A 15027-nucleotide genomic window follows, 5' to 3' on the forward strand; every position below is an offset into this window, starting at 1 on the left:
TCCGTCCATGAAAGAACTTCCTAGGAGGGAGTGGCACGGGTTTTAAGAAAATATATTGTTGAGTATATTGAAAGTGGATAAAAGGTAGTTGAGTGTATTGGGAGTTGTGAAAAGTGAAAAGTAAGAAGGTTATAAGTGGTGGGGTATAGTCCAAAAATAGGTAGGAAGTTCTTTTGTGGACGTCCCAAAAAGGAAATATAGGAAGTTCTTTCGTGGACGGAGGTAATATTTTTTTTGCCCTATTTAACTAGTTTGTGGGTGGCTAAGTGTGGCTCCATAGATTTAATAATTCAACCATTGATCCAAACAAATATTTTGAATCTTTTGATTAGTGATGGCATTGATTTCAAGTTTGACGAGGCTTACAGTCAAAGTTAGGCACAACAAGTAACAAGTTTACTTCAATAAAGACTCGATCATACGTTTTTGTGTTTTTATCTTATGTTTGAGCCTTTATCATTCCTTAATATTTTCTTAATTGTCATTTTTTTTATCATGCACTTTGAACATATCAATAGCTAATAAATGACTCTGTTTTCAAATATAAGATGAGCAATTTTCTGCAACATACCAAATACATGCCGTATGAACCATTGATTCAATTAGAAAGATTCAACAAATACTCAGGATTTGGATTTAATGCAAAAAAAAAAAAAAGAAGACTAACAAAGTAACATTTTGAGCATACAACAATGAAGAGTTGCTTTACATATATTATGCTGCTGGGAAAATTGAGGCTCAAGCCGAAGGCGAGTCGGTCCAGTCAGCTGATGCCCGTTTCTTGGCGAAGTATTCTTCAGCACGGGCAAGGTTTTTCGTTACAGATGGCTTCACCCATTTCTTTCGCCCAGGAAGAACGGTCAATGAACAACCGGCCGCCTCTATCTTCTCTTTTGCTGCAGCTGAAAAGGCTCGAGCCTTGAAGTCGAGTTTCACACTCAAGTCCCCATCACCTAAGATCTGAAACAAGAGTTATATGAGAAGCTATCATGGGAGGTTCAAACAACTGAGTTTTCAGTTGAACTTTCAATCTAAAGGAAGAGTAAAATTCATGAAAAAGGCGTTTCCAAGTAGAGTAGTGCAACTTCGAATCTTTAACTGCTAAGAGAAACTGGTTTGTTTAAGTAACATAAATCACCTAATAATATGTAGATATATGAGAAGGGACCATGAAAGTTTCTTTCTTTACAAATCAGCCATTCATATCAATATACGTGGATACGAGTAATCTCAGCAGTATAGTTCCAGTAATCATCAAAGAGATCAAATTAGTCATTTGCTGTTTTATAGAAAAATACCCAACATTTTGGCATCTTTACCTTGAGAGGAAGTCTTCTTTCCCTTCCCGATGGGTTTATGAGACCTTTCTTCTTCAAGGACTCCAACGAAACTTCTTCTCCTTCTTGAAATCCAGCATCTGCAATATCTTTCAAGTTCACTGGTACATACTTTGGTAATCCAGCACGCATGCCTGGATACACGAAAGCAACCCACATTAGTATCAGTACAACTTCAATATATAGCGGGGGCTCAATTGAATATCTACTTATTACACATTGAAATCAGATATGAAGCTTCAATACATTGTGAAAAATGATGCCAAAAGTTAGTTGAGCGACACAAGCTTACCGGAAGTGATTAGTAGTGTCAGAAAATGAGAATGCTAACAAATTCATGGAAGACATAAATCATGGTAATGAACAAATGCAATTAGCTGAATTAAATTCAAACCAAGCAACCAACTTCCCTCAAGTTGAATAAAGATGATAACTACTTATTCCGAAACTTTATTTGAAACAAAAAAATACAGCCACGGAGACGAGCATATCCTGTAGATTGCATGTGTGAATGCACTCAACGGTTACTCTTTGTAAAAACTAAAACACATCTCAAACCAACCAATACATATAGAAATATCTTCTACTTTTACTTATTCTCAAATACAGCTAGAAAATTAATTGGAAGATGTTCGGCAAGCACTCTATCCTAAAATATCATTAGTGTCGCTATCACGAACTAGAAGGAAATGGAAGCCCTCATCAAATTAACCTCTATACTCTCTACACTGTCCACTCCGCAAAGAGCACACACACACACACAAGGCTTATGATCTAGAACTAAATCTAGTACTAGAGGAAAAAAGTACTTCGAATTAACCTGAAATAAGACATTAAATAATACTAGGAAAGATGGTTGCTTATTCTCAACCCTTAAGGGGGCGTTTACTTTGCATGATTGATAAGATGCACGATTGAGTTTTTTATCCTCAAGAGTAAGATATCTCCAATCTCACCCTTGCAATGAGATAAGAATCAAGTAAAACTAGCTTAAATGATGGAAATAATCCCAACGTTCAATCCATCAAAGTAAACATCGCCTTACTATTTTTATGTATCAATGCTAATCCTTCAAAGTAAACGCCCCCTAAAGGTTTTTGATTTTAATGAAAAACACAATTCTAAAGCAAAGCAAAAATCAATCCACTCTTCTAGACATCACAATAGAGCAGTAACTAGTGGTTTTCACATGCAATGATGTACCATATAAACAAAGCATCAGAAATCACTGTATTACTTTGGAGCCTCCAGCCATTTCACCTCTCCAATTTTTATTAATTTCATTTCACTACCCAAAGGCCAAAACACAAAGCAACCAAACTCACAACAACCTTTTCTTTGAAACCTATCAGAATCATAAGAACTCAGAAGATAATCACCAACGTTGTTTATAAACAAAATTAGGCAATGAAAAATTGAACCTCCAGCAATTCCCCTCAATTTGGGGAGTCTTCGATAGAGGGGCATCTGGCCGCCCTCAAATCCCCTCCTGACGCCAGGACCGGACCTCGATTTCTGACCCCTCATTCCGAACCCGCAGCTGCCCCCCTGCCCGGCCGCGTGCCCTCGCCCCTTTCTCTTTGCATTCTTCCGGGACCCCGGCTGCGGGCCCAAGTTATTGAGGCGGAATCGACCATTCTCGACGCTTCCAGAAGTTTCCTGGACGGCCGCGGAATTCTGAACAAGAAGCGGCTTCCGTGGCTTCGCTTTGTGGTGGCAGAGGTTTATTGAAGGAAACGGAGATGGGCTCGCCCTCAGATTTCTCACACTTCCCTGTTCATTCGAAAACAATTAAAATTAAGCGACGGAAAATGCAAAGAGAGTGAATTGGTTATGCAATGTGAAGGAGAAAATACCTTGAAATGAGAAGAGAAGAGGCGCAGATGAGGAGTAGCTGTGGAAGTGGTGGGGGAGGAGAGGGAGAGTAAGCAAGTAGCCATCGCAACGAGAAGATAATATGATAAAGTTTTAGTCTTTTTCCAATTTTGTTGCCATTTTCGCTCTCTTCTCTTTATTTTATTTTATGTGCGGTAAAGCATTATCTAACATTATTTATATCATTCCCTCAAAAAAAAAAACATTATTTATATCATTAATGAATTTTAGTATTATGAAAAGAATTGTTTCATAAAGAGAGTTGATTGAAAAAAAAAAAATGGTGCAGCATAACGTAAACGGATCCGGTCTAGGAATTTGGGCCGAGCGAGTGGACAATTATTTGGGCGAAACTTGAGTGGGCTGGGCTGGATGGATTACACTTGAGTTTGGGCGTCGCAAAAAGATTTGAAAATAGAGGTAAATTTAGTTATAGTTCATTATTTATACACTCAACTCAACTTTTACTTTATAGTTATACTAGTAACAAGTGTAGGAGTATGATGATTAATATGTTGCACTAAAGTCAAAAATAAAATAAATACTAGTAATATGTTGCACTTGGTTCGAGATAATTCCATAAAGTCATTTTTCAAAGAAATTCAGGCGAATAAAAAAGTTCTAGGAGTAATTTATATAGTAACTTATAATTTTTTCAATAATATATTTATTTCCCTAATATAATTAGGACCTCCCATTAGCAATATCTCATATATATTTTTTAGTAAAAAAATTAATCATGCAAAATATTACTCCCTCCGTCCCCGCTTTTGGTATCCAATTGAGAACGACACGGGTTTTAATAAAGTGATTGATGTGTTGTGAGTGGAATAAGGGTCCCAATTTTATGTGAGAGTTAAAATACTTAAAGTGGAGTAAGGGCCCCACCTACTTTTACCAAAAATAGAAATGGATACTAAAATGTGGGACGGCCAAAAAAGGAAAGTTGGATACTACACTACAAAAAAATCGTTGATTACCGACGGCGAAATGCCGTCGGTAAAAAAAGACGGCCGCCGGTAAATAGTGTTACCGGCGACGATGCCGGCGGCAAGATGCCGCCGCTAAACGGTTCGTCGACAACGACAATAACGGCGGCGAACGGCCGCCGTCGGTAGTTAACGGCGGCGATGCCGTCGGAATTGTCGCCGTTAAACGGCGGAGCCGTGCCGGAGAATTAGCGGCGGCAACCACCGCCGCTAATTACCGAGGGCGTTTTTGCCGTCGGTAGAGATCCACCGGAGTCCGGCGGACCCCTGCCGGAAAACTAGCGACGGCGATTACCGCCGCTAAGTGGCGGCGGTAGAACGCCGTCGGTAACAAGCCACCGCCGTCCGGTGGTTCTTTGCCGGAGGGGGGCCGGGTATTTACCGAGGGCAAAACGCCGTCAGTAATTACCGACGGCGTTTTGCCCACGGTAATTTTTTTAGCTTTATTTTATTTATTTATTTATTTTATTGTATATCCACAATTTATTTCCGTATTTATACGGTATTGCATACTTTAGACGAACTTCCCAGTCGGTGACCCGACTTTCCAGTGGGTCACCCATCTTGCTTGTGCTCACCGACTTTCCAGTGGGTCACCCATCTTGCTTGTGCTCTGTGTCAAGCACGCTTAACTTTGAAATTCTTTTCGAGTGGTCACCAGTACAGAACACTCGTATTATTGATATATCTACATCTATTAATTCATTTAAATGCTATATACTCACTCATATAATCTTTTTCTTTGAATATGTGGAGATAATACCTGAAATATGTTGTTAATAAGTGATGAAGTTCTTTTCGGTCCTTATTTTTATCGTCGGTAAAATATTTAATTAATATTTAATTATTAATTAATTAATTATTTTTTTTAACATTAATACACCAAAAGTGTTTTAATTTGGTTATTATAATGTGATTTGAATTTATTTGTTTATGTTAAATGCAATCATCATCATCATTGCCATAAATATATAAAACATATATAGTTTTAATAATTAAAGCACTTGAAATATATAGTTCAATAAAACATAAATTTGAAAAGAAAGTGCAAATGTAATTTTGTTTGAAAATATAAATATAAGTCTAGCATGGTAATAAAAGACGGAAAGTTCTAAGCATCATCATCATCATCATCATCATCGACATCAGGGGGTGGAGGTGGCTGAGCATTATACATCCTCATAAACGCCTCCAATTGAGCCATGCGGTCCTGTATCTGTTGGCGTTGTGCTTGCTCTGCCGCCATGCGCTCCTCCATCTGTTGGCGTTGTGCTTGCTCTGCCGCCATGCGCTCCTCCATTTGTTGGCGTTGTGCTTGCTCTGCCGCCAATCGCTCCTCCAGCGTGGAGATCCGTGTCTCATAAAGCTGCTGAGACACCGCAGAACTGCCCGTGCTGCGGATAGACCCCCTACTAGCCTGACTCTGCCCGGCACTCCCGACGCCGTAGATCCGTGACCTATCCGGATGCACCACCTCCAAATACACCTCATCTAGCCGTGACTCTCGTCCTGTGGCAGCGGCCAGTCGATGAACCTCGGCCTAATTCATACATAACAATGCATAATTGTTAGAAAATAAATACATTCACTAAATATTTGAATAAACTTAAACACTTACGTCAATTCTTGCATCTCTCGACGACGTATAACTTTCGTCGGCGTACATGTGGAGGCGGAGGAAGGTGGCATAGTTCGATGAATCCTGGGGAAAATCAAGCTCCAAGCTCTGTAGATGCATTTATATAAGATAAATAAGTTATATTAGTCAAGATATTAATTTAATTTATATACTTAATTATTTGTTAATTACATACCATATACTGCTGCAGGATACGAGTCGATTGAGACCCGCCCACGTGCCTACTGATCCTTGTACCCTCCCCATCGGGCTCGGACATCCGGTTGGCACGTGCTCGATCTGAAACAGCCTCAACCTCGGGACGATGCTAGTAATCCTGGAGTCCAGTCTAAGAATCAGGCTTCATCCAGACGGGTCTAGACATCTCTCTCCCTTGGCGGGTACACTGCTTGAGCTCTGCCTTGTAGTCGCTCATCATGTCGGAGTACCTTTTGCGGGCATTTTTCTCCCACATTTTTCTCACGTCACACTCATCCCCGGGCTGCCACTGAAACTCTTTCTGTTGAAAGAAAGAGAATTAATTTAATATCAAACATTTTAACAATTTAATATGATATATTTATATGTACTATAAATTTAATTGTACCTGTAATTCACCAAAAAATGTATCCTTCATCGTCGGGGGCGTCAACTTCCATGTGTACCCGCCTGGGTTATCAAACATCTTAAATGTGCGCGTGCAAGTCTTGGACAGGCCACTGGGCTCCAACAAAACACTGTGTACAAGTAATTTTATCACTTAATCATGGTGTACGAGAAACAGTAATTTAAACTAAAATACTTACCCAGTCGTAGGATGCCTCTGAAATACCGTCCTCCCATCAGGTGCCTTAACCTCTCTCTCTCTGATAGCGGCAGCTGTAGGACCCCTAGGCCTTCTAGCCCGTGAACTACTAGAAGCCTGGGGAGTCTTGGGAGTCCCAGAAATATGCGTCTCGGACCCATCGGATGTATCTGCTGTAGCTTCTGGCGCATTAACGCCAGATCGCCTCCCAAATCCCAAGAAACCTCGTTGGGTAGACATGATACCTGTTGCATACAATTACATTAACAAATATATAGCCAAACATAACATTAACAGTAACTAACAAACATAACAAATTTGCAATCAAATTCAACCAAAATGTGCATTTACATTTATTCATAATCATCACTACTAGCATCATCACTATCGTTAGATGTCAACGGGGGATCATCGTCTTCTGCTTCATCGTCATCTTCAATCTCAACGACTCCACCGAGGGGATGAAAAAGAAGTGGTTGTTCAATGCCTACACTTGTGTGAGTAGGCATAATAGTAACCACTTCTTCTTGAAATGGTTGATCTAATGTTGATGTAAATGCTGCAGTAGACACTTCAACCTTTGATCTTACGTTGACTTTGCATGCTGACCACCAATTTTTCTTTGATTGGTTCGTACTGGGATAGGGACAGTAAAACACTTGAACTACTTGACTCGCCAAAACAAAGGGATCATACTTCTTATATCTTCGTGTGTGGTTCAATGAAACTAACTTGAAGTCTGTATCAATAGAAGTTCCCTGAGCCGACAAGTCAAACCATTCACAGTTGAACAAGACTGTCTGCTTAATTGGATACCCCGGATACTCCAGCACGCAAACCTCTTGCAGACGCCCATAAAAGTCTAGCACATCTCTATCACTACCATAGACCGAACCTTTTATGTAAACGCCACTGTTCACAGTCGCACTCTCTCTATCATGATCAGTTGTGTGAAATCTATAGCCATTCACGAAATAGCCGGAGTATGTTTCAATCTCCCTTAATGGTCCAGCTGCAAGCGACCTAATATAAGGGTTCAACTCGTCGTTACAAGGACGACAAACCTGTTTCACACAAATATCATTTAAGTTTGCTAGCCAATTTTAGAGTAAGTAAATGTATATTTAACATAAATTTATCGTCTCTTACGTAATGGTTAAACCACACAATAAACTCGTTGTGAAACGCGACCTCAAACTCTGCATCAGTCATGTAATGATTTGCATATCGTTTTTCCTCCTCGAAGATCCTTGGATACAAAGAAAAAGTTATATGATGAATACTTCTTATACATAAATTTAACGAGAATACTCACTTGCTATATGTCTCTGCAACCTCTGCACAATTGCTCAAAATATACATGTGTGCAGCAAGCCATTCGCGCTCATCCATGTATCTCTTCGTCCCTCGGCCAAGTGAACGCCCAATAGGTTTGAATATGGCGAGACAAAGAGGATCATCATTTTCAGCAACGGGCATCTCAATATTGCGAGGCAAAGCTGTCCACTTTGTAGATATTTGATCTTCAAAGTAAAACGAAGAGAAGGTTGACATTTCTGCAAGTAAGTTGTCCTTATATCGTGATTGGTCACAGAACATACAACTATGTAGCTCACTAGTTTCCCCCCAATACAACATGCAGTTATTAACACAGCAATCGATCTTCTCTACTGGCAAACCCAAACCACGTAGATTTCTTTTCGTACTATAGAAGTCTTCTGGACAGTTGTTACCCTCTGGTAAAGCAGCTTTCATCATCGAAGACATCTGATTATAAGTCCTCTCTGACATGTGGCTTTCAGTCTTTATGCTCATGAATTGAGTCATCCAGCTTAATTGTGTGTACGTGTCACATCCTGCGTACAATGGAGTATCCGCTGCATCCAACATGTTATAAATCTGTTGAGCGTCATTATTGGGCGGATGCTCCAGATTTGGAGGATCTTGATAATTACTAGGTCCAGCATGGTCATGCACCATCCTTTCGTAGTTATTGTATAATCCATCATCCTCATTCATGATAGCATGTTCTCTCGGCATATACAGCGGTGCTTCCCCGTGAGAAACCCAAACTTTGTAATTCAGGACAATTCCACGCCTACTAACATGTTTTCTGACCGTAGGTACATCTAAATACGCTTGATTCTTGCACTTCTTACACTGGCACCTAATGTTACCTTGTCCATCTGTGTACGCCGTTTGATTGAACGCCCACTCAAGGAAAAACTCAAGCCCCGTTTCAAATGCAGTACGATCATTGTATCTCGCGTACATCCACATACGATTATCACTCATTCTTGCAAATTCTAATTGAAAAAAATGAATAAAATATAATAAATTACTTGAAATCTAACAAAATTTCGACAGCATAACCCCACTATCCTAACTACCAAGTGCTTGACTCTACCAGCAACTATAGTGACCATAGTGGTCCTAATTTACTAAGCCTATACTAGGTCTACCCGGCCCCCCAATGTCGAAGCAATAATACAATACAAATAAAAGCAATAAAAATCATGGTAATTAAATTAAAAACAATCATTTGTTGGGAGAAGATCCTTAAGAAATAATCAATTTCTATCCCAAAGGGAGAAGATCCTTAAGAAATTAATTAAATCTATCCCACAATATATATATATATATATATATATATATATATAAATATATATATATATAATAATATAACATTTCATAAACACATAGCACATAACATTTAATTTAACAAAATTATCCAACATATATAAATTATTCTAACAAACAACTTAAACTAATTGATTAAAATTATTAATATAATTTAAAATTAATCATGCTTCATAATTTAAAATTAAACTAACAACATATATTAAATGGATTAATATAATTTAAAATTAATCATGCTTCATATAATTTAGTTATAAACAAAATCAATTATAAATTAATTAACTATATATAACAAATAAATCTATTTAATTAATATATAATTAAATACATAAATAAATTCATAATTAAATAATTAAATAAATAAATAAGAGAAGCGTACGGTGGTGGTTTCCGGCGGGTGTCGTGAAGAAGGCGGTGAAATGAGGTCGTCGAACTACAATAAAAAATATAAGTGAAAATTAAATAATTATATATATATAATTAAAATTAATGAGATATATATATATATATATATATATATATATATATATATATATATATATATATATAGATGTAGAGAGAGAGAGAGAGAGAGTTACCTGCTGGGCGGCGGCGAAGGAAGAGCAGCAGCAGCAGGGAAAGGGGGGGGGGATTTTCTGTTCGTGTGTGTGTGCGGCGCAGAAACTGAAAAAAGAAGGAAAACCCGCTGCCCTATATTTTAACGGTTACCGACGGCAAATGCCGCCGCTAGCTAGCGGCGGCAATTTTTGCCGCCGTTAATTATATAAAATTAATTAATAATTGCGTATTTTAACATTAACGGCGGCGTCGCCGCCGCTACCTACCGGCGGCGATTTTGCCGTCGGTAATTGGTCGGTGATTGCGAAAGTTCGGGTCGCCTGAAATGCCGCCGCCGTGCCGCCGTTAGCTACCGACGGCAAAATCGCCGCCGGTAATTGTCGCCGGTAAATACACATTTTTTTGTAGTGCTAAAAGATGGGACGGAGAGAGTATTAATAATGGATCCAATTCACTTACCAACTCACTTAAAATAATGTAATCCTTGAATAACTTCCACCAACTCACTTTAGTTAATACACAAACTAGGCTTTTCTTAATTTCCGTGTTGAACATTACTAATGGGGTAGAGATAGTAAATGTTCATATAGAAAATGGTATAATTACACACGACCACATTGAGAAATTTCATGTGAGATGACACATTGAAAATAGAAACTAAATTTAACTTAATTAGTCACTAAACATCTCGATAACAATACTACTTTAACTTGTCGTGTAATTGAAGATCAGGAATAGAAAACCTAAGACTTTTTAGCTTTGGTGTATACCGGAAATATGAATATTCTGGTTGATTTGAAACAATCATTGATTAGTGATAAATGAGCAAACATAAGATCTGTTGATGGGATTGCAAGTACTAAATTGATAGAAACAATTCAACATATTGTACAAAGGTACAATAAAACCACATAGAGCCTAGTTATGAATCATAATAATCTCCACCACCATGCTCTTTCTTAGCACAAATTGGAGCATGCCTGCACAACCATCTCTAACACCAAAACACCTTTGTCTCCAAAGCTCCTTAAGGTATATTGCGCCATATTCTTTGCTAGACCAACAACTACATATATAGCTCACATTTCCATGCCCATCCCCTCACCACAAAAAAAAAAACTATGATATATGCACACACCAAAGTAACTACGAAAAGCGTGAAAAGCATACGATAATCAGTTACTCAGTTCGTTTCTATAACAATTGCCAAGCGATAGTAACACGGAATATTAAACTAACGAAAAATTTCAGTTCGTCTCCACAACACTGCATTGAGTAAGTATTAAAGTTTATGAAATTCGAAGTTGGAGAAAAGTTGATGTATTTAAACAGCAATAATATCCAAAAGTTTTAATATATAAAGTCTCCATTGGAGCTAGATGGTAGTTTAGAGTCCATAACTCAACAAGATAGATGGATAATTATGAATATATTGAGATTTCATAGGACAATTGCGAATATTCCGTGATTGTGAGTAGAGTGTGTGATGGTTCTACTCAACTAATGATACAAATGTAAAGTACTTATTATACTTATTTTTTGTGAGTTTATTGTCGTTTGTCATTGTGCATACAGCCTAGTATTTGTAGGGCAATAAACCTAGCTACCTTAGGTGAGCCAATGAAAGAAGCCAACGTCCCTCTCATTTTCTCTCTCCCTCCCTCAATACAAACCAAATGACACTACCATGCACCCTGCACACACAAACCCTCACTCTCTCCTTTTTAAAGTCACGAGACCCTCTGTCTCTTTATTGTTCTTTCAATTCTAGAGAGAGAGAGAGAGAGAGAGAGACGAAGGATATGTCTGCTGGCAGAAGAAACTGATAGAAAACTTTCAAGCCCACTTTCTTCACCATCACTCAACTACCCCTCTCCACATTTCACTCCCCTAACTCTAAGTCTTTGTATAATTTTCCCCAAGCTCTCTACTTCTCTCCCATCTCAAATATCAAATTAATTTTCCCCCTTTTTTCTTTTACAAAAATAAATAATTAAATCTGTCTTTCTCTGTCGGTTCCATGTATGTAGACCTCACCCCACAGAAACCCCCCTTTTATCTATCTCTGCATCTCATTTCATCTTCCATTTAATACTATTACACTGCACTTTTCTTGGACCCCTTTTCCCTTGCCAAATCTCTCTCTTTCATTAACTTTTTTTTTTTTTTTGGATTTCAGGAGATCAGAAGCAAATTCATTAGACCTCAATAATCTACCTGAAGATTATACCAGAGACGGCGACAGCTCTTCCTCTGCCGGTACACTAATTTTAAGATTTTTGTTAACTCAAAATTGATTATTTTATGCTCTTGTATAACTTTAATTCCTGGTGATTGATGTGTCAATTTTTTTATTTTATTTATCTGGGGTTTTGAGGAGAATAAAGAAACCCTAGACAATAAAGAGACAAAGAAAAAACAATGGTGATTGGAATATCCATTGACTAAAAGGGGAATTTAGGGTTAGGGTATACAAGAAATTTGAGTGTCATGAAATTTGCTTAAATTAGCATATTTGCAGGCGGCTACAGGAAAAAGAAAAGCGGCGCAAAGGATGAAAAAGATGAAGCTGGGAAGGTCTACGAGTGCAGGTTTTGTTCCCTCAAGTTCTGCAAATCTCAAGCCCTTGGGGGACACATGAATCGCCACCGCCAAGGCATATCCATTCAATCATTCCATTCATTTCTCTTGAACACTCCGCCAATTTTATGCAATTTTCATTTTCTTTTATTTTGTTAATTTCAGAGAGGGAGACGGAGACGTTGAACAAGGCGCGTCAGCTCGTATTCAGCAACGACGTAGCTCCGCCTCACCTAGGTTATGTTCCGAGGTAATTAATTGTAATTAATCAAATCGTGACGATGGAATTAGATTTTTTGACGAAATTAGTTCAGCAGTGGGCAGCCGATTTCGCAAGGAGGGTATCATCATCAAGCGAGCAGCAGCATGGACGACGCTTTCAGATCCATGTATCCTTCTAGAATGTTCCCCGCTGCTCAGCCGCCTCCGCCGCAGCAGCAGCAGCAGGGGGTGCCGTACGGATTCCCTTCGCCGCCGCAGCTGCTGCCCGTGGCTTCCCACAGCGACTACTACGTGGGCCACGTCCTTCCCAACTCGTGCTACGGCGCGCCGCCCCCGGCGCCAAACGGGAGCTACTACACCTGCATCGGCGCCCCCGTCGGCGCGCCGAGGGGCCTCGACGGCGGCGGCGAGGCATCGATGCACAATCAGGATGATCAGGGGCTCAACTGGGGCCGGAGGTAGACCGTTTAGTTGAAGGATATCAATTTGATCAAGATTAATGGAAGATTCTAGCTAGCTCCGTTTGTTTTTGTATCTGTGTGTGTGTGTGTGTGTGTGTGTTGATGGTGGCTGCAACTGAAAGAGAAACGACATTAATCCGACAAAAATGTGGATTGCAAGGAGAGAAAGAGTTTTGGAGTTTCACACCCTTTTTTCACCTCTCATCACACATTAATTCGAGGAGTGTGTGTATGTGTGTGTGTGCTTTTTTTTTTCTTTTTTCTCTTTATTTTTAATTTGTTGCCTTGCAATGAATATGTTGGGTGTAGAAGAATGTTGTTATTGTTGGAATATAAGTATATATAATGGAGAATTTATTTAATTGGTAGGAGGAAATTTGGAGAAATTGGTTGTGGACGTGTGTGTGCTTAAGAATTTGAGTGGGAGGATTGGAGTTTGCTAACACAATATTTTGTTCAATTCACTTCATTCTAAACAATTGATACAACCTCCACATATATATATAGTAGTCAAGTGAGAATTCTAGAATTCTCTTGATTTCTATCTAGATTTTTATACTTATTTTACTATTACAAAATATCTTCACTTAGTCACTTTTTCTAGAATTCTCTATATTTTTCTTTCTTTCTTTTTTCTTCTTAAAATATCTTGATTCTAGATATTTCTAATACAAATATCTTCATTCTAGATATTTTTAATACAAATATCTTCACTTAAAAAATCAAGTTTATTTTTATATTCCAACACTCCCCCTTAAACTTGATTTTTCATTCCGAGCAAACTTCTGAATTTGGCGAAATCCTTTCACGACGTGCCTTGCTTTATATCTTTCAACTTCACCTTTGGAATTCTTCTTAACCTTATGCACCCACTTGACTTCAATGGCCTTGTGCCTTTCCGGTAGTGTCACGAGCTCACACGTATCATTCTTGTTTATAGCTTTGATCTCTTCGTCCATTGCAACTCGCCAATTTTCACTATTTGCTGCTTTAGGTTCATAATCAGCAGATAGGCAAAACAAGGTGAGATCTTCTAACCTTTTAGTGTCTTCATATATCTCATCCAAATTCCTTGCTCGTGGTGTGGCTCTTTCATTTAAGAAAGATGGTGGCGAGTCTTCAGTAACTTGTATAGGTGAAGCTGGCGGAGTCACTACTTCTTGTTGGACTTCTCCAACTTGCTCGACTGTCCTTTCATCATCGAATTGTGGGATGAAGGTGAAGTCACCACTGGGACTGAAATCCCAGACTCCTTCTTCGTCGAACTCCACATCTCGACTTATCACTGTTTTCTTGGTCTCTGGGTTATATAACTTATAGCCTTTGGAGTTAGAGTCGTACCCGATAAAGATGAATGCTTCACTTTTGTCATCGAGCTTCTTCCTTCTCTCATCTGGTACATGCACGTAGGCTTTGCTCCCAAATACCTTTAGGTGAGAAATTCCTGGCTTTCTCCCGCTCCAGGCTTCTTGTGGAGTCATTCCCCACACGCTCCTTGTCGGCGATCGGTTGGACAGGTACACCGCGCACGCCACTGCTTCGGCCCAAAACTCTTTAGGCAAATTCTTCGTCTTTAGCATGCTTCTTGCCATCTCCATGATTGTTCTGTTTTTTCTTTCCGCCACTCCATTTTGTTGGGGGGATCTCGGAACTGTCAGGGGCCGCCGAATTCCATTTGCTTCCCAAAATTCCAAGAACTCCTTGGATGTGAATTCTCCCCCTCGATCGGACCTCAGGGCCTTGATTTGTTGTCCGCTCTCCTTCTCGACGGCAGCTTTGAACTTCTTGAATGCATCAAATACTTCTGACTTCTGCTTCAAGAAATATACCCACGTTTTTCTAGAAAAATCATCAATGAAGAGCAGAAAATAATTATTTTTACCGAGGGAGCTTGGATTTATTGGCCCACACACGTCAGCATGAATCAACTCCAGTGGCTTTT

At 39.1% G+C, this 15027-nt stretch overlaps 2 protein-coding genes across 3 annotated transcripts; one reads left to right on the top strand and one right to left on the bottom strand.

The window, feature by feature from the left end:
- Positions 1 to 609: 609 nt before the first annotated feature.
- On the bottom strand, positions 610 to 3367 carry LOC131025071 (50S ribosomal protein L15, chloroplastic). Its single transcript, XM_057954672.1, has 4 exons — positions 3194 to 3367; positions 2759 to 3110; positions 1320 to 1471; positions 610 to 960 (listed from the first exon to the last, which is right to left on the bottom strand). The coding sequence occupies exons 1-4, from the start codon at positions 3275 to 3277 to the stop codon at positions 739 to 741; spliced, it is 810 nt and encodes a 269-aa protein (XP_057810655.1). The 5' UTR covers positions 3278 to 3367; the 3' UTR covers positions 610 to 738.
- Positions 3368 to 11580: 8213 nt separating this feature from the next.
- Positions 11581 to 13305, top strand: LOC131025072 (zinc finger protein JAGGED-like). 2 transcript variants are annotated; one of them, XM_057954673.1, is made up of 5 exons: positions 11581 to 11844; positions 12002 to 12081; positions 12344 to 12478; positions 12568 to 12652; positions 12717 to 13305. In XM_057954673.1, coding segments are annotated over exons 1-5 (672 nt in total). In that variant the 5' UTR covers positions 11581 to 11842; the 3' UTR covers positions 13087 to 13305. The 2 variants fall into 2 exon arrangements, with proteins under 2 accessions (XP_057810656.1, XP_057810657.1); XM_057954674.1 differs by having other exon boundaries at positions 12720 to 13305.
- The last annotated feature ends 1722 nt before the right edge of the window (positions 13306 to 15027 follow it).

This window comes from Salvia miltiorrhiza, chromosome 5, assembly GCF_028751815.1.
Source record: "Salvia miltiorrhiza cultivar Shanhuang (shh) chromosome 5, IMPLAD_Smil_shh, whole genome shotgun sequence".
Classification (NCBI taxonomy): Eukaryota; Viridiplantae; Streptophyta; class Magnoliopsida; order Lamiales; family Lamiaceae; genus Salvia; species Salvia miltiorrhiza.